Below are 20,671 nucleotides of genomic sequence, written 5' to 3'. Positions count from 1 at the left end.
CCACCATGCCTGCGAAAAGTGTTTCTTGAGAGCAGTTTCTTCTACAGTGTGTACAGTGTCTTCTCCAGGGTCTTCTACAGTGTGTAGTGTCTTCTACAGTGTCTTCTACAGTGTGTAGTGTCTTCTCCAGTGTCTTCTACAGTGTGTACAGTGTCTTCTCCAGTGTCTTCTACAGTGTGTAGTGTCTTCTCCAGTGTGTACAGTGTCTTCTCCAGTGTCTTCTCCAGTGTGTACAGTGTCTTCTCCAGTGTCTTCTACAGTGTGTACAGTCTTCTACAGTGTGTACAGTGTCTTCTCCAGTGTGTACAGTGTCTATCTTTTTGTTGGTTCCTGCATTTCATATTTTGTTTGTGTGTGTGTGTGTGTGTGTGTGTGTGTGTGTCCAGATACTGTGGTGATGACTATGCCTTCATTTTCACTGGCTTTTACATTATCACCAATTTTTTTCATGTGCTAATTAACTGGTGTGGCACATCTTCACAGCTCCATCTAAGTAAGCTCGGTCTCTTGCAGCAACCTCTCTCTCACTTTCTTATCATTAATTCTGAACACAATTTGATCACTGAATCTTGCATAAATCCAAAATTGCACGTTCTTGCTTTAAAAAAAAGCATCAAAGCTCTCTCATTACATCTGCGTGCATGAGCAAAACACATACCTCTTGAAGGTTTAATTTTTCTTCGGTGAAGACTGCTCATCAAACATCTTGATAACCTTGTCCAATTTGCTCTCGTCTTCTATCTCGACAAAAACAAATGTGTTGAAAACATCTAGAGCTTGAAGTCCCGTCACATTAAGTCGTAGTGCAATTTTCTGGGTATCTGGTTCGCTATTGATTCCAATGGCTTGCAGGTACAGCATAAAGCTTTATTTAAACAGCCTCCTCTCCTGGTCGACATTTCCAGTCCATTTTGCAGCATAAGGAGTTTTTAAACGACTGGTATCAACTGTTACTCACTATTGTTAGGTCTGCTTTGTTCGAGAATGAGTGAGTCAGACACCAGACTGAGTCGAAATCAAGGTTCTTTATTACCGGATTGTAACACTTGTACTAACAGTGTTAGTTGGAGAAGGCGCATTCTCCCGATATCAGCAAGTGGTGTTTTTTTTATACCTCAGGACACGCACTTAGTAAATTATCATACCATTACATTGTCCAATGAATAAGCTGTTGCTACCCTTCTCTGTTAGTCTGCTGCACATCATCTTGTTATTGCCACACTTATCTTGAGCGTACAAGGTCACACCTGCATCCTGTTACTCCTTAGTACTGGTGACTCCTTCTCCGGTCCCAACTCATGATGTTTTTACCTTACACTATGCACGCTGCGTTTCTTTTTCTCTTTCACTCCTGTGCACAGTAGAATTTGACTGTTTCTTCCACTCCTAGTAGCATGTGATGTTCCTTCCATTACAATAAAGAAACTTGGGTTCTTTTTAAAACTAGATTTATTAACTAAGCAAACAGCATGAAGGACAGATCATGCACATGCCAGACCTCATGTGGTGGTATCCATCTTGAATCTACCCAAGATGCAACAGCATTCCCAAGGTGCAATGTTCCCCTGATGCGACACATTCCGTCTCCAACTCCTCTTGGTGGTAACACTATCACAACACTCCTCTCCATCTCCAATTAACAACTTTTGTCTGTTGGTCTGTACTCCTACCCATGCTCTTTCTTCCCTTCTCCAGAGCCTTTTTAATAGGTGCCTCTTTTTTTTTTACTCATCCTTTGAAGAAGGGCTCAGGCCTAAAACGTCAGTTAGATATGGATACTGCGAGATCTGCCGAGTTTCTCCAGCATTTTTGTGTTTTACTATAATCACAGCATCTGCAGACTTCAGCTGCTTCACTCCACCAATCTATTGCCTTTGCCTGTCACGTTTCATTTCTCCCTGGTTCACCAATCCATATGGGTCCCTGTCCTACTCTTCCCACCCTGTCCTTTTACACTACCTTCTCTTCATCACATCTCAGCCTGAAATGTCGACCATTCTTTATCTCCTATTGATGCACCTCGACCAATTGAATTCCTCCAGCGGAAGGAGTTTAATTTCAGATTCCAGCATCCACAGTCTCTGTACATTTTTTTTTTAATTTTGTCTAGGAAACTGCATCTTGTTTACTGGAAAAAACAGAAAACTTGACAAGCAAATTTCCATCAATTTAAAATAATTGAACAAAAGTAGTCTAGTTTTGAAAAACAGGCAATAAAAAAACCTCATTAGATTCGCAAGTTAACCTTGCTATCACATAAAATCATTCTAAATGCTTATTGTCGAAGAAATGGGTCTTCAGTGTCTAAAATTGTAATAAATAAGCTCTTAAGGATAGAAAAAAATGCACTGCAAGAAACAATCTTGTAATTTAACAGTCACTTGTACCAAAATTCATAAACAACTAAGTCAAAACACAACAAAGCTGGAGAAACTCAGCAGGTCAAACGGTGAATTTCATGCAGCAAAGTATACTGTTTGGCCTGCTGAGTTTCTCCAGTATTGTGTTTTGACTTCATCACAGTTTCTGCAGACTTTAGTGTTTTACTCCAAACTATTTTATTGACACGTCTTTACTAATAAAACATTGAAATTTATTTTGTATTATTACTGTTGGACGTGAACTTCAATAATATTAAATATTTTCTCAGCGTCCAAAAATAAATGTGGAAACATGACAATTTATTGATTAGCTTCATCATGATAGTTGAACAATACACTTGCCTTCTAGGTGGAAATCGTGAGAAATTTGACTAATTTTGATGAATTTACAAGCTGCTGGCACATATTGGCATAGAGTTTGCTGGAAGACTGGATGATAAATGAAAGAATACACTGGTTTAGTGGGAGAGGGTAATGAACACAAATTTTAGAGCTGGTTAAAAAATAATTAGATTGTCAGAGCTTAGAACATAAAACACTACAGCACAGTACAGGCCATTCAGCCCTCTATGTTGTGCCAACCCATATGTTCCTTTAAAAATTGTACTAAACCCTCTGTTGGCCTCGATTTTTCTTCCATCAATGTGCCTGTCTAAGAGTCTCTTAAATGCCCCTAACATTTCACCCTCCACCACCATCCCTGGCGAGGCATTCCAAGCACCCACAATTTTGTGTAAAAAAAAATCCCTGATGTCTCCCCAAAACTTCCCTTTCTTAATTTTGTACACGTCCTCTGGTGTTTGCTATGCTTGCCCAGGAAAACAGATACTGGTTGTCCACCCTATCTATACCTCTCATAATCTTGTTAAACCTCTTTTAAGTCTCCTCTCATCCTTCTATGCTCCAAAGAGAAAAGTCCCCAGCTCTACTAATCTTGCCTCATAAGACTTATTTTCCAATCCAGGCAACATCCAGTTAAATTTCCACTTCACCCTCTCCACATCCTTCCTATAATGAGGTGACCAGAACTGAACACAATACTCCAAGTGTAGTCTTACCAGAGATATGTAGAGTTGCAACATGACCTCTCCACTCTTGAACTCAATCTCCCTATTAATGAAGCCCAGCATCCCATTGACCTTCTTAATCATTTAGTCAGATATTGAACGGTTTATTTATATTTCAACTGGCATAGTAATATTTTATGCCAAATGTTAAACAACAGGACATGTTAGTTTGTGGAAGAAGGGGAGGAAGTGCAGAGGATAAGAGTATGGTGACTTGAGAAAGAAATGTTTACAATTGAATCTCCTGGTGTAAAACCAAACCAGAGATGATACACTCAACGAGACACTTGCGAAATTCCTCAGTGGTTCTTTCAATTTCCAATAAAAGACCAATGTATTTTCATATTTATACATGGAAGAAAACCCTCTTGTGTCAGAAAGCATAGAAATGGTCTCTCAACTTGAACTATGCCCTTGATTCTCAACTCTTTTATGGCACTTACTTTCTAGCTACTTGAAGGCAAGACATGCAATGGGAGGAAACACATGACCTACTTCAAAAGATTATTGACACCAGACATGGTGTTCCCAAGAGAGTGCTAAAACCATGTATGAAATTTACATTTTGCTGCAGGGATATATATTTTGTCCAATTTCCTACTAGATATTAGTTAGATTAAATTATGTATTTTTGTTCAAGATTCTCCCACAATTTTACTTTCAAGAGATCTATGCTTCATAAATTACAGCCTCTTTTGTTGATCATTGCAAAAAAATGACCAACTAATAGGCGGGGGGGGGGGATCTAGCAGAGTTGTTAATGTTTTATTTTGCTGATACCAAATCTCTTGAAAATTTTATTAATCATGATAAATCATACAAACAAGATACAAACAAATAAAACATAATACATACATGATATTTTACCCCTTACAACCCCCTTCTGAACTACCCACAAAAAAAGAAAAGAGGAAAGAAAGAAGAGTAGATCATAACATAACACTCTTCAATTATTTGCCATGGTTCAGAGCAACACCAACAATGCATGGGAAATAGATTAGTAATTCAAGCCCATATATTCCAATTTAGGGCTCCAGGTTTCAACAAAAAAAATTATTATGCAAATTAGGTTATTTTTTCCAACGGAATACAAGATCTAATTTCTAAATGCCAATGCTGAATACTCAAACTAGAAGTTGACATGGAGATACGAGTTGGGTGGACTTCAACTACCAAATTTTCAGAATTACTATGAAGCAGCACAATTAAAAATTATTAATAGATTGTTTTGAAGCCGGTATGTTTCTTTCTTTAACTCGGCTTAGAGAAAAGTTTGGGATAGCATCAAGTTCTTTATTTGCTTATTATCAAGTTCTGGCACTACTAATAGAAAATTTTGGAAGGGATTTGGTTTTACCTGGACAAACTAAATTTGAGATATTAATTGTAGATAATGGGAAGAAAGGGTTCATTTCTGAAATGTAAGTGTTGTTACAGGAAAAGATGGTTAAGGTTGATTAAAACAAAGTGAAGGATAAATGGGAGAAGGACTTATCTATTACATTATCTCAGGACGAATGGATGAATATGTGTGTAGATAGTATCACAAAATTAATTAATGTTAGATATAATTTAGTTAATTATGACTTTTTTTACATCAGCTGCATTTGACTCATGAGAAGTTGAAAAAATACAGTTTTAGTTCTTCGGATTTGTGTTTTCATTGTGGAAGACAAACAGGGACTTCTTACATTCAATATGGACATGTGAAAAAGTTAAATCCTTTTGGGGAAAAAATTATTAAGTTTTTGGAAGATTTTTTTCAATATTGAATTGCAACTTGATTCGCTATTGTGTTTACTGGGTTATACTAATACATTAACGACGAGTTTACAATTGGCTAAATTCCAAATTGCATTTATATGTCTGGGGTTAGCGGTAGCTAGAAAATGTATTGCAGTTACGTGGAAGAATAATGTTGAATTGAATATACAAAGATGGCAAAATGAACTAAAATCATGTTTCTATTTAGAAAAGGTAACATAATTTGTGAAATAACTGTCTTTTTTTGTTAAAATGTGGACTTTATATTTGAAATAAGGTAATTTTTTTTAAGATGTAAAGGGTTGGCATGCTACACAGCAACCGATAATTACCTGAAATATGTATTTTGCTCCGACTTGGGGGGAGGGATGTAGGGGGTGGGATGGGGGGAAAAAGGGGGTAGCAAGGGAATAGTTTTTTTAAGTTGTTTTGTATGTACTTTATAAAATTCATAAATAAAATTTTCCCAAAAAAAAAAGCAATTTTAAATTTATTTAATTTTAATTCCAAGCTCAATTTCTTAATATAACCCAATAAAAATACCAAAGGGTCTGAAATTTTCAATTTAAAAACAGCTTCTAAAAGTTCCTTAAATCTACCCCAAAAAGGTTTCACCATCTCACATAACCAAATAGAATGCAAAAAAACCCCAACTTCCTTATGACATCTGAAACATAAATCAGAAGAGATAAACTTATATTTCCTTAATTTCTCCGGACTTAAGTATAACTGATGAAGAAAATTATAGTGAACCAATCTATTCCTTACATTTACAATTTTTGTCATACTGTCCTCACATAAAGTCATCCAATCATCCTGAGAAATAGATGTGGACAAATTTTTTTTCCCCATTTTAATTTAGATTTATAACCATCAGGCTTAAGCATTTTATTCTACAATAAAGCATACATCTCAGATATAAATCCTTTCTTACCACCATCAGTAAGTAAAATTTCAAATTTAGACCACTGAGGTAACCGTAACGCATGCCCAAAATTATCCAACAATTATGCTTTAACTTGATAGTTAGAAAAAAGAGTATTCAGAGATATTTCATTCTTTGAAACAAAATATCCTGCTTCATAACAATCTTCTACCAGCTTAATTCCTTTCTGTTCCCACAACTTCAAAAGTTGATTATTATGTGTAAAAGGAAAAAGCTTATTTTGAAACAAAAGAGTTTTAGCCAAATTTTTACCTTGAGTACTTATAATTTCATTCTTTTTATTCCATAATTCAATTAAATGTTTCAACACAGGCAAATTATAATTATTTAATAACTGAGAATTCCATTTATAAATAAACGGATCCATCCTCTTTTTGTCAATCTGAGATAATTCAATATTAGCTCATATCAAAGGATCTCATCCACTTCAAACATCCTGTTAATAAATTTCAACTGTGCCAATGCATAATAATTCTGAAAATTAGGAAGTTGCAATCCTCCTAATGCATGCTTCCAAGTTAATTTCTGTAATGACACCCTTACCATTTTACCTTTCCACAAAAACCTCTTTACCAAAACATTCAGATCTTTAAAATATTTTTTAAGAATCTTGCAAGGAATAGATTGAAAAAGATATTGAATTTGAGGAAAGATATTCATTTTAATACAATTAACACATACTATTAATGTTATAGGTAAATACTTCCACTGATTCTAATCTTATCTAATTTTAGACAATAAATGATTATAATTACTATCTATCGTAATACCTAAATACTAAATCCGATCTGACCACTTAAATTTAACAATATGCCTACAAATCATAAAATCCATTTCAGCTAAAGGCATAATTTCTGATACCAATTCTCACTTTTTCTGCGGATAATCTCCAACATGACGAGAGGGGTCTCAGAAAACCATCCTGATGGTGATTCTGAAGCAGCACTCAACAATTATGTGCAAAATTTGTTGCACTCAAAAACAAATTGCAAAGCCATCGCATACAATCTGTCCTTCAAGCAAATGAAGATCAATTATCTAGTATTATAATTATTTTAAGCTTTTAAAAAAGTACAAAACTAATAATAAATTGGCACTAACTATTTAATAAAAACAAAGAGATGGCAGCGTGACTCGGGCGGGCAGAGGGAGGAGACAGAGACAGCAGTGGGTGGGCGGAGAGACAGCAGCGCAACTCGGATGGGCAGGGAGGAGAGACGGCAGCGCGATTCAGGTGGTTGGGGAGGAGAGAGACACCAGCGCGACTGGAAGGGGCTGGATACGGCAGCACAATTTAGGTAGTCTTAAATCTGAGGCAGCTGGCTTTTGTTCTGAAATCCGGAAAAATCTAAAATTCGGAACACACTGTCCCCCAAGGGTTCTGGATAAAGGATTGTGTATCTGTAGTACTATGGGAGCACAGCAAAGGCTCAAGATATCAGGTCATCTTTTAAGGAATGTTGACCATGTCAGCAATTCCCAGATCCTTAAAAGAAAGTTAATTCATTCACAGGACTGGAAAAGATTGTAGAAATAGCGTAAAGACATTAAACAGGGATAGAAAGAGTTATAATTGATGAGCCAAGGCCATAAGACAAGATGGTATTAATGCAAGGCTGCAAAGTACAAATCTACACAAAGTTAGAAAAATCCATCACACAGAGGACGATCAACAAGTGAAGCAAAATTCTAGAGAAGAATGGACACAAGTATAATCAGCAAAAAACAATAAACCCTAGTACTTTGGAAGCGCAAAATAAATGACTGAAACTGCAATATACCTCACCTTCTCCCCACCCCCAACCTTGCACATGTTGGAGTTTTTTAAAAAAAGGACCCCTTATTACTTGCCAGGAATGAAGAAAAAGATTTGCTGTTAAACTAGCCTATACTCTACCAAAACTTTTATCAGGTGGATCAATAGAAACATCCCAGAGGCCATTTTTTTCCCCAATGGCTATTTATAGGAATGGAATATGGTCCTTCTGAGGGCATATTAAAAAGGATTAAAAACGAAGTTGAACTACTCATTGCAAGTCTTCTGAAAGCATCTGAATTTTTCTAGCCCCATTAACAAAATTAAACAACAAGAAATGTGGAAACAATAATTATCTGGGAAAAAAAAATATTTAAAATTGCAGAAGTAGGCCATTCATCCCATCAAGTCCCCTCCACTATTCCTTCATGAGTTGTTCCATTCCCCAACTCAGCCGCACTCCCCCTTTTCTACCCCATCTGTTCAGATACCTAGCAATCTGTTCCTTAAATACACCCAGTGACTTGGCCTCCATAGCTGCCCATGCTAGCAATTCCATAGGTTAAAGAAATTCATCTGCACCTGTTTTAAATGGGCACCTTTCAATCCTGAAGTTGTACTCTCTTGTCCTAGACTCTCTTACTATTGGAAACAATTTTACCACATCTACTCTGTCCAGGCCTTTCAATATTCAAAATGCTTCTACAAGGTCCCTCCTCATTCTGCTGAATTCCAAGGAGTATGAACCGTCAAACATTCCTCATGTGACAATCCCTTCATTCCAGGAATCAGTCTCCTGAATCTTTTTTGAACCCATTCCAATGTTAGCACATCTTTTCTTAAATAATGCAAACATACCAAAGTTCCTTCATGTTATCTCTTTCAGGGAACTAAGTACCTGTACAGCTCTGTCTATGTTCAACAACACTTTCCAAGTCCCTGCCATTTACAACACCTCATACTTCAAGTTAAATTGCATCTGTCATTCCCTGGCCCTATTTCCCATTTAATCTAGATCCAGTTGCAAACTTAATCTTCTTCACTCCACACTGCACCATCAATTTAAGGGTAAAACACAAATTTACTACAAACTAACTACATTGCCAATCAAATCTTTAATGTAGATGATGTATAACAGTGAACCCAGCACCAATCTCATACTGCAACAGCCATGAAAATACATTGCGAAGCAAAATACACAGATTATGGCTTTTGGCATCCAATTACAGGCACTACCCACATTCTTAAAACATACTGACTGAGTCACGAGTTTTTAGCTATTTCTCTGGAATTTTTGGACTGAAACTTCCTTCCCATGGCCCCTGTCATGAAGAAGATTAGGAACTATGATCAAAATATCACATATAGCCATCACAGAATCACAACTTGCAAACATAACAAGGATATTCATGCTCCACAGGCTGAGCTAATTTTGCAATGAAAACTTGTTTAACTGCTGTACATCATCTGTGCTGAACTATTATTCTGCCTCGTTCCATTGACATACATCCTGACCATGGCTCTCTATACCTCTCCCATGCATGTTCTCACTCAAATTTCTCTTCAATGTTGAAATAAAACCTACATCCACCACTTCTGCTGACAGCTTGTTCTCAAGTTCCCTTAATGTTTGGCTCAAACATTTCACCTTCCACCCTTAACCCACATCCTTTAGTTGTTGTCTCATCCAACCTCAGTGGCAAAATACTTCCATCAAATCTCCCCTCTTTCCACAGCATGCTTGGGAATAAAGTCCTAACCAATTGAACCTTTCTCTATTACTCAGCTCCTCAAGTCTCAGCAACATTCTTGTAAATTTTATTTATACTCTTTCAACATTATTGACATATTTCCAGTAGGTTAGTGACCTAAACTTCACACGCTATTACAAATTTGGTCTTACCAACATCTTTATACCTCAAAATAACATCCAACTCCTGCACTTACTTTGATTTATGAAGGCCAATGTACCAAAAGCTCTCTTTACGATCTTATCTACCCGTGATGCCACTTTCAAAGAACTGTCCATCAATATTCCAAGATCCTTATGTTCTACCATACTTGACAGTTCCCTACCATTTACTGTTAAGTCCTACCCTGGTTTGTCTTCTCACTGTGCAGCAGTTCATAATTTTTCACGTTAAATGGCATCTACCATTTTTCACCCCCCCCCCCCTTTTTCTTGTTGGTCCAGTTTTCTGTTGAAAGCCTCCCTCACTATCCACAATACCAGCAATCTTCATGTCATTTGTAAATTTGCTGATTCAATTAGCCACATAAAAATACAGGTCATTGATATAGATGATGTATAAAAATAATGGACCTCAGCACTAATCCCTGAGGGACACCACTAATCACAGATGTCCAGTTACAGAGGCTATTATCCATCCTCTGGCTTCACCTGAAAAGTCAAGGTTGAATTTAATTTACTACTTCATCCTTAATACCAAGCGACTGAACCTTCTTGGCCAATCTCCCAGACTTGCCTAAGTCATTACTGAGTCCTTCTAGACATCTACTGCATTTCCTTTATTAACTTCCTGGTAACCTCCTTGAAAAACACCATAAAATTGGTTAGATATGACTAATAAAACACAAAGCAATGTTGACTATCTCTCATCTGTCCATCTTTACTCAAATAATTATAAATTCAACTCATTAGAATAAATTCCAAAAAATTACCACAACTGATGCAAAGATCAAAATTTCCCAAATTGTTCTTAAATGCTTTGTCAAACAACATTAGTTGGCTTCCAATGTTGCAGCACTTCACCCGTGGATTAGAACATTTTAGATTCCTCTGATTGGTCTTCTGCAATGTCTGCACTAGTCTCCCTCAAGGTCCAAGGGAATATCTCGTTAGGCCCTGAGGATTTATCCACTCTTATCTGCCTCAAGGCTGCCACCACTTCTTCCTCTGTGACCTGTAGAGGTCCATCACCTCACCACTGTTTTGCCATAGTTGTTTGGACTGTCTCTCTTTTGATTTAAAAAAAATACAATGCAAGATCTCCCTTTTGTTAAAGCTTCACACTCTCATCTTCAAGAGAACTAATTCTGTCCTTTGCTTTCCTTTTGCTCTTAATATATCTGTCGAAGCCATTGGAACTTTATTTTACCTTGTCTGCCAGAGTAATCTCATACCTTCTTTAGCCCTTTGATTGACATATTTTCTTGCAATTCTTATTCTCAAGTACTTCATTTGTTTCTTGCTGCCTATACCTTTTATGGACCGTCACCTTCTTCTTCACCAGGGCCTCAATAACGCTCAAAAACCAAGGTTCCCTGCACCCATTTGTCTTGCCTCTAATCTCTCAAAATGTAACTTTTGAAGGCCTCCCACTTATTAAGCACAGAACCAGTCCACACTTGCCAGATCCTTTCAGACACCACCAAAATTGGCATTTCTCCAATTTAGAATCTCAATCCGAGGACCAGGCCTTTTCCATTAAGTATCAAGAAACTAATGGCATTGTGATCACTGGAGCCAAACTACTCCTTTACATATACTTCCAAAATTTGCCCTGTCTCATTCCCTAAAAGAATGTCCAAATTGAACTTTCTTGAGTTGGAGACTTGAAATGCTGTAGTGATGGCATTGCTTCTCCAACACTGGCTGTGATGTTTTCAGATCAGCACATGGAGTTCCAACTGCTTGTTCTGAAACATAATTTATAGAGTACCAGGCTGCTAACAGAATATGCAAGCTACAAGTAGAATGCAGAAGCCTATGCCAACATTTAAAGGTCAGGAACATGGTTGAACACCCAATCAGTACAATGACCAAATCTGTAACACATTACACAATGGTTCATTCATCAGAACAAAATTAACTTGCTGACTATACTTACTGCAAAATGTACACTGTACAAGTGTGGAAAATTCCAGAGCTAAATTTAAGGCAACTAATTAATTTTTTTTAACCAAATAAGTGATCACAATTTCTTTTCTTGGGTGAATTATGATCCTAATTTTGAGTGGAGAATGCCACTGACATTTTACAATTTGACATTGCTTTAAATTTTATGTGGGTTAAAATAAACTGTATATAGTCCATTAATATTTGACCAAGGAAAGTGCAACACCAGAGGCAGACAATCTTTTACCATGCATGGGTCGGATGGTGTGTCAGTGATTGAACAGCAAGCCGCAATGATGCTCCATAAATGAAATAAATACTGAAACACAGACAATATGTAATTTAAGTTTTCAATTGTCTCTGCTTGAAGTACAATGTATGAATATAACTGACTATAATGTATCCAAAAAAAAATCCACATAAAAAAGTTTAAGCAATGAGATCAACCATGTTCCTTCCAAAAAACTAGCAAGATGCATTTCAGGTCAGGAAGGTATCTTCAAATCTGGAAATGCACCAAAATTTACATGTTCGTCATTAAAATGACACAATAAAGAAAAACAAAGTCAAAAAAGGAGAAAAATTAGGCACAATGAAAATAAAATAACTAACCCTAAAACAGACAGCAGCTCAATGAGTGGGAAACTTGATGTTGTTTGTTGTTTGAAAGCATTTCGATATTGGGTGACATAATGGTTAATGCCAAGAGCGAGACGTCATCTCAAGGAGTTGTGCTATCGATCTTACCACCGGTAGAATGAACTAATTAGCAGGAGTGATTAAAATCATCCCTTGCTGGATATAAATATTTCAGACAGGCCTTTGGAGTGCTGCAAACTGTTATTTAACTGGTTGCTTTTAAAAATAATCTGTAACAATTATTTGGTAGCAAAACTGCGGACATAAATTGTCAAATACAGCATCTTGAATCTTTCTCAGAAGAAGCTATTGTGCATTCCTCTAAACTTTAGCCTTTGATCCAGATCTCCTGCTTTTATTTAATTTCTCTGCACTCTAACGTGTGTTTTAAACTATGAGTATGTGAGGTAAATCCCATTACAGAGTGAACAAACTTTGCTTTGTGCTAAATGAGTATTGCTTGCAGCTGGAGTCGGATGAAGGAACATCGCAGCGTCCCTCACACGGATATCTGGCTTTGCGTCTTTTTGAGTGGCTCAGGGGAGAAGGGAAAGTGTGGAGCAACCGGGAGGGGAAATTGGGGAGCAGGTGGGGGAGACTCAAGGGAACAAGGAGAGAGAGCGGCTCAGGGGAGTGGAGGGTGGTTGGAAGCAGCTCACGGGAGGGGGCGCTTCAGGGTCCCTCTGAAACGTTCACCCTGTTGGTCACCCGGCTCCACATTCACTGGTGGGTGAGTGGCCTGGGACCAAGAGCAGAACAGCTGGCCACTGATGCACAGCTTATCTCAGGCCCATCTTGAGGGTGAAGCTTGTTCCCAGGAGCGGCAGGGTGAGTTATTTTATCAGGGGCAGAAAGTATTGCAGTTGATGTCCGATTCCTGATGAGAACAATGTGGAGAGACTTCAGTGAACGCAATCTTTTTGCTGCCCAGTTCACAACCCCGAAGGAACAGGCAGCATTTATATAGCTACAAAGTACTTCCTTTGCTGAGAGATGTCTAATCCATACGCTCACTCCCCAGGGCCACCAATGACAAACACTGACAGATTAGTGTGGTGAACTGTGTATGTTGGAGTGGCTGAGGGTGATCGGGCGAATGCATTGGGTTGCTGCCAGATGAATTTAGATTGCGGGCTGAATCCAGCCCACAGGCCAGAGGTTTCCATCCCGCTTTATACTGTCCACAACTCCACCAATCATTGTATCCTCAGCATCCATCTATATTTTTGTCCAAGTAATTTATATACATAACAACACCAAATCATGGGGAACACTACTGATTTCAGTTGTTCAGCCCCAATAACAGCATTCCACCATTACCCTCTTTTAGAAACATAGAAACATAGAAGAGAGGAGCAGGAGTAGGTCATTCGACCCTTCGAGCCTGCTCCACCATTCAACGAGATCATGGCTGATCTTAAAGTTCAGTACCCCGTCCCCGCCTTCTCTCCGTAACCTTTAATACCCTTATACTGAAGAAATAGATCTAATTCCCTCTTAAATATATTTAATGAACCTGCCTCTACTGCCCTCTGTGACAATGAATTCCACAGATTCACCACCCTCTGGGTCAAGAAATTCCTCCTCATCTCGGTCCTAAATGGTTTGCCTATTATCCTCAAACCATGGCCCCGGGTTTTGGATTTTCCCATCATTGGAAACATTCCATCTGCATCCATTCTGTCCAGTCCCGCCAGAATTTTATAGGTCTCTATGAGATCCCCTCTCAATCTTCTAAACTCCAGCGAGTACAATCCCAATTTGCGCAATCTTTCCTCATAAGTCATTCCTGACATCCCAGGTATCAGCCTGGTGAATCGCCTCTGCACTCCCTCCATTGCAAGAACATCCTTCCTTAGATAAGGTGACCAAAACTGCACACAATACTCCAAGTGGGGTCTCACCAAGGCCCTTTACAGCTGCAGTAAGGTATCCTTGTTCCTATACTCAAACCCTCTTGATATGAAGGCCAACATACCATTTGCCTTTTTAACCGCCTGCTGTACCTGCATGCTCGTCTTCAGAGACAGGTGTACAAGTACCCCTAGGTCTCTCTGCACTTCCCCATCTCTTAATCTATTGCCATTCAAATAGTAATCTGCCCTCCGGTTTGTATTACCAAAGTGGATAACCTCACATTTATCCACATTGTAGTGCATTTGCCATGGATCTGCCCAGTCCCTCAATTTATCCAAATCACACTGGAGCTTCCTGACCCCCTTTTCCGTGCACACAACCCCTCCTAGCTCAGTGTCATCTGCAAATTTGGAGATATTACATCCAATCCCCTCATCCAGATCATTAATGTAAATTGTGAACAGCTGGGATTCCAGTACAGATCCCTGTGGCACCCCACTGGTCACCGCCTGCCACTCAGAAAACGAGCTATTTATCCCAACTCTCTGTCTTCTACCTGCCAGCCAGTTCTCAATCCACATCAATACTTTGCCCCCAATCCCATGAGCCTTGATTTTGGAAGCCAGTCGTTTATGCGGGACCTTATCGAAGGCCTTTTGGAAGTCCAGGTACACCACATCCACTGGCTCTCCCCCATCTATTTTACCCGTCACCATCTCAAAGAATTCCAATAGATTTGTCAAGCACGATTTACCTTTTGTAAATCCATGTTGACTCTGTCCGATCCCTTCTCTGCTAGTCATATGCTCCGCTATTACAAAACACAAAACGGTCAACAGTTTACCTATCTCGGCTGCACCATTTCATCAGATGCAAGGATTGACAACGAGATAGACAACAGACTCGCCAAGGCAAATAGCGCCTTTGAAAGACTACACAAAAGAGTCTGGAGAAACAACCAACTGAAAAACCTCACAAAGATAAGCGTATAAGATAAGTCATACCCACACTCCTGTTCGGCTCCGAATCATGGGTCCTCTACCGGCATCAACTACGGCTCCTAGAACGCTTCCACCAGCGTTGTCTCCGCTCCATCTTCAACATTCATTGGAGCGCTTTCATCCCTAACGTCGAAGTACTCGAGATGGCAGAGGTCGACAGCATCGAGTCCACGCTGCTGAAGATCCAGTGCACTGGGTGGGTCACGTCTCCAGAATGGAGGACCATCGCCTTCCCAAGATCGTGTTATATGGCGAGCTCTCCACTGGCCACCATGACAGAGGTGCACCAAAGAAAAGGTACAAGGACTGCCTAAAGAAATCTCTTGGTGCCTGCCACATTGACCACCGCCAGTGGGCTGATATCGCCTCAAACCATGCATCTTGGTGCCTCACAGTTCGGCGGGCAGCAACCTCCTTTGAAGAAGACCGCAGAGCCCACCTCACTGACAAAAGGCAAAGGAGGAAAAACTCAACACCCAACCCCAACCAACCAATTTTCCCCTGCAACAGCTGCAACCGTGTCTGCCTGTCCCGCATCGGACTTGTCAGCCACAAACGAGCCTGCAGCTGACATGGACATTTACCCCTCCATAAATCTTCGTCCGCGAAGCCAAGCCAAAGAACATCCTTAATAATGGATTCCATCATTTTGCCCACTACTGATGTAAGGATCACCGGCCTATAATTCCCCACTTTTTCTCTACCCCCTTTTTAAATAATGGAGTAACATTAGCTACCCTCCAATCCATGGGTACTGATCCTGAGTCTATCGAGTTCTGGAAAATAATTCTTAAAGCATCTGCTATCTGAATGGCCACTTCCTTAAGTACCCTAGGATGTAGATTATCAGGCCTTTGGGATTTATCTGCCTTCAATCCCATCAATTTCCCCAAGACCATGTCCTTAGAGATACTGATTTCTTTCAGTTCCTCCCTTGCATTAGTCTCTATGTTTCCCAACATCCTTGGGAGGTTATTTGTATCCTCTTTTGTAAAAACAGAACTAAAGTAAGAATTTAATTGGTCTGCCATTTCCTTATTCCCCATTATATATTCCCCTGATTCCGACTGCAAAGGACCTACACTGGATTTCACCAAACTTTTCCTCTTGACATATTTATAAAAGCTTTTGCAGTCAGTTTTTATATTTGCCGCAAGCTTACTTTCGTAATTTATTTTTGCTCTCTTGATTAATCCCTTTGCCCTCCTTTGGTGCATCTTGAACTGCTCCCAGTCTTCGGTTGTGGTACTTTTTTTGGCCAATTGATATGCTCTCTCTTTGGACCTAATGCTGTCTCTAATTTCCCTTGTTATCCACGGTTGAGTCACCTTTTTTGGTTTATTTTTATGCCAAACCGGTATAAACGATTTTTGCAATTTCTCCATTAGATCTGTGAATGCTTTCCATTGTCTATCCACAGTCAACTCCCCCATAAACACCACCCAATCAATCTTACTCAACTCCCATTTCATACCATCATAATTCCCTTTATTTAAATTCAGGGCCTTAGTCTCGGTTTTAATTTCATCACTCTCCATGTCGAGTGAGAGTTCGATCATATTGTGATCGCTCCTACCCAAGGGGCCTCGTACAACAAGATTGTTGATTAACCCCTTATCAATGCATAATACCCAATCTAAAATGGCCTGCTCCCGAGTTGGTTCCTCGACATATTGGTCTAGATAACCGTCCCGTAAACATTCAAGGAATTCCTCTTCCTCAGTATTTTTACTAATTTGGCTAGTCCAATCTATATGTAAATTAAAGTCTCCCATGATGACAGCTGTTCACTTATTGCACACTTTTCTAATTTCTCTTTTAATGCCTTCCCTCACCTCTACACTACTATTTGGAGGCATATATACCACCCCCACTAATGTTTTCCGCCCCTTGCTATTCCTCAGTTCTACCCATATAGATTCCGCATCTTCCGAGTTGATATCCTTTCTGTCAATCGTGTCAGTCCCTTCTCTCACCATCAATACTACCCCACCCCCTTTTCTTTCTTGCCGATCCCTCCTAAATATCGTATACCCCGGGATGTTAAGTTCCCAGGCTTGCCCACCCTGCAACCATGTTTCTGAAATCCCAATCAAATCATATTTGTTTTTCTCAATTTCCACAGCTAATTCATCTACCTTGTTCCGAATGCTTCTTGCATTAAGATATAAAGCCTTCAGATTTGCTTTTTGCACTAGTCAATCAAAATTGTATCCAAACGATCAACTCACCACAGATCCTATTCATCTGAACCTTCTGAATCAGCGACCTCAGGTATCTTGTCAAACACCTCACTAGATTCCATGCATCCAACATCCACTGTCCTAATTTCATCGACCATTCTTGCAACTCCTCAAATAACTCAAATTGGCAATACCTGCCCCTCACAAATCTGTGTTGATCGTCTCCAATCTGACCAAGACTTTCCAATGTGCAGCAATCCTATCCCCAAGTATCCTTTCTAACAATTTCCCAACCACTGATTTGAAGCTTACCAGACTATAAATTTTCTGAATGATCTGATTTTCCCTTCTTAAATAAAGATACAAAATTAGTCGCACTCCCACCCTCCAGAATCACCCCTATTGCTCTTGAAAATACGAAGACCTTTGTCTAGGCCCCAGCAATCTCTTCATTTGCCTCTTTCAAAAATTAAGAATATAGACCATGAAGCACAGGGTATGACTACCTTAATGCTCTTAAATAGATCTAACATCTCATTTGATCTCAAAATTTCCTTTATGTTCTTCCAGGGTCTCGCATGATTGTAGCTTCCTGAAGCTTACACACATCTCCTTTTTCATTATCCAAGCTTTTCTTTCCTCAGTGTATTGTTCCTTCCTTCCATTAGAATTGTTGTGTACAATTACATATATATATATTTTTTGAACTTCAAAAGTAGAATGGAATTTGGTTTTGACATTGCCAAATACATCTTTTTTTTTGTCGAGATTGCTCCGCATCACTGAAGTGCCGTATCAAAACAAGTTAATTAAACAAGTATTAATGTTTCTTAGTTTATAGTTCTACATCTTCATGGCACAATGTTTGGAAAGGACTTTGTGTTGTGCTTCAGAACTTGAAGTCTCTTTTTAATTCAGGAAGAATGCAGGCAAATAGAAAGATTGATCTGGTTTAATATGCAGCCTACTAGAAGCTAGCAAGTAGCTATGCTGGCCACAAAACAAAAAGATTCTTCATTTTAGCAATCCTCTGGTCCATTGCCACAATGGGGGAGGAGGGTCAGGATGGGAAAGGATCTCAGTTTAACATCAAGGGTTTACACATTTCCACCAAGCCTGCAAAAGCACCTGAAGAGACTAAATGTGTTCAGACCACAGTCCTTAATAGGGCATTAAGTTACAGAAAATTAGGGTCTCATTCTCACAATGCTGCAAAATCAAATGGAAAGAATTGAAGTACAAATCAAGATCAAGATACACAGCTGATTTCAGAGAATCTTGCCAAAAGTAGATTTGTAAGCATTGAAGTCTGAGTGCAACAACTAGATCAGGATGGTACAATTACTGAAGAAATTGAAGCAATCAGCTCAGTAGCTGGAGAGCTCCGATAAATCCACCTACAATAAAAATACAATACAAGCCAACACAACTCTCCTTTATCAGGATGATAGTTCTTTAAACTCTTGAAAATTTCATTTCATTCCCAATCTGATCTTCTCCGCCAGATTGTGCTTCTCATTTCATTCATCCAAAGCTCTGTTTCTTGCCTGATGATTCATCCCAACTGATGATTCGTCACCTTGTGCAGCTGACCATCCAGCAATGCAGCAAATTAAAAACTCTCATATCCCTCCCTTCCCAACTCTGTAACCTCAGTGAGGCTTTTACCTCTCTGCACAACTCCAAATTCCAGCCTGTCATGTACCCTGAATTTCCTTTTGATCCATGATAAATGCCAGTTACCTAGAACCAAACTCAGAAATTCTTCCAGAAAATCTGTCTCTCTTAGACATTCTACAAGACATGTCACGAAACTGCTTGCTGGTAATACCTCCTGTTGGCTCTGTGCTCGTCTCAGTTTACACGGATCTCTTCCAACCCAGATTCCAATTTCTTTCTCCCTTCCAAAATCATTCCCTCAATTTATGTAATTGTCTTGCCTTGCTCTCCCTCCAATTCATACTGTGCAAAGACACTACCAACCATTTCATGTTGCACCTCTTCAAATGTCCATCACACCCAATTAACACTGCACCCTCTTCCTCAATTCACACACCACTTCTTCCCTCCAATTAATGTCATGCAACCTCCCTCTTCCTCATTGAGTTGAACACTCCCTCCACCCTCAATTTACAACATGCACTCTGTACTTTCTCAGTCTGTGACATTTTGTTTCCCCCATGTTGTATGCTCAAGGTTTTTAAATGTTTAATGTGACGATTGTTCTCTGAACTGTAAAGCTGAAATGTGTTGAAAAGGTCAGGTAGTTCACTATATATAATTGACCAGTTGCAAACCAGGAAAGCCTGGATACTGTTCGTATGCAAATAACACACAGAACAATTTGTTTGGAGCGTCAGTGACAGGACTTGGAAGATCTTCCTCCCACTCAGTCACCTGCTTCGCAGGGAACCCTTCAGTCTTTCCACAAATTGTTTCAATGGACACTTATTGGAAGGTGAAAATGCACATGTATTATGATTAATTCAGAAACTGAAATACTGTTAAACCTCAATTCCCAAACTCATAAAATGATAATATGGCCCATCTCATATTTATAAAGTTATTATATCCACACATATTCAACACATTGGCACCAAGACATTATTTAAAACAAAACATGCCTAAACTAACATTCTAGAGCACTGTCCCAAAACTCCTGCAAAATTCTTCTGCTTCATCATCTCAATGCTTCCATCATGGATACTGCTGAAGACAGAGTGTGAGAACTAGGCATATAACTCAAATAGACAAGGATGGGAGAAATCAGTGCAGATGAGGACATTTTTCACATTTTAATCAGATGCAATACATAAATTTCACATTATCTACCATTATGGATTAAATTACAATCCTACTCCATTTTGCTTGATCCTCAAATTGGCTGATTTTTTTGATAAAATGTGTGCATAGCATCAAATTACCTGGGGTAACTATAATTGATGGAGGCTTAAGGTTGAGTGCCAGATTTGGTTTACTGTAACATGGGTCAGATGGGAGGCTGGTCTCTTGACTCTTGACTGAATGATTAGCCGTAGAGCCAGGCACAGGTACCTCCTGGAGAGGAGAAAACAGGAATAAGAAGTTTTATTGAAGTGAGAGATTTATATACAAATAGAAAAGGCTTGCATTTAACAACAGCCATAGCTCAGATTCTACAACTGATCAAACTCCTGAACTCATGCACAATACGAAAGGAAGAAGCCATATGATTAGTC

The 20,671-nt window shown here is 39.0% G+C and overlaps 1 protein-coding gene across 25 annotated transcripts in view; it reads right to left on the bottom strand.

Moving 5' to 3' along the window:
* LOC138764999 (ankyrin repeat and SAM domain-containing protein 1A-like) overlaps positions 1-20,671 on the bottom strand; it is a 335,613-nt gene that overhangs the window by 165,951 nt on the left and 148,991 nt on the right. For all 25 annotated transcript variants that reach the window (XR_011358405.1, XR_011358406.1, XM_069941579.1 and 22 more), the window contains one exon: positions 20,378-20,510. Coding sequence is in view for 23 of the 25 variants with exons in the window: in XM_069941579.1 (XP_069797680.1) it covers positions 20,378-20,510 (133 nt within the window). In the remaining 2 variants the exon portion in view is untranslated. The remainder of the gene's footprint in view (positions 1-20,377; positions 20,511-20,671) is intronic.

This window comes from Narcine bancroftii, chromosome 5 (assembly GCF_036971445.1).
Source record: "Narcine bancroftii isolate sNarBan1 chromosome 5, sNarBan1.hap1, whole genome shotgun sequence".
Lineage (NCBI taxonomy): Eukaryota > Metazoa > Chordata > Chondrichthyes > Torpediniformes > Narcinidae > Narcine > Narcine bancroftii.
The sequence above is the reverse complement of the archived record's forward strand: the minus strand, read 5'-3'. Positions and strand labels throughout refer to the sequence as shown.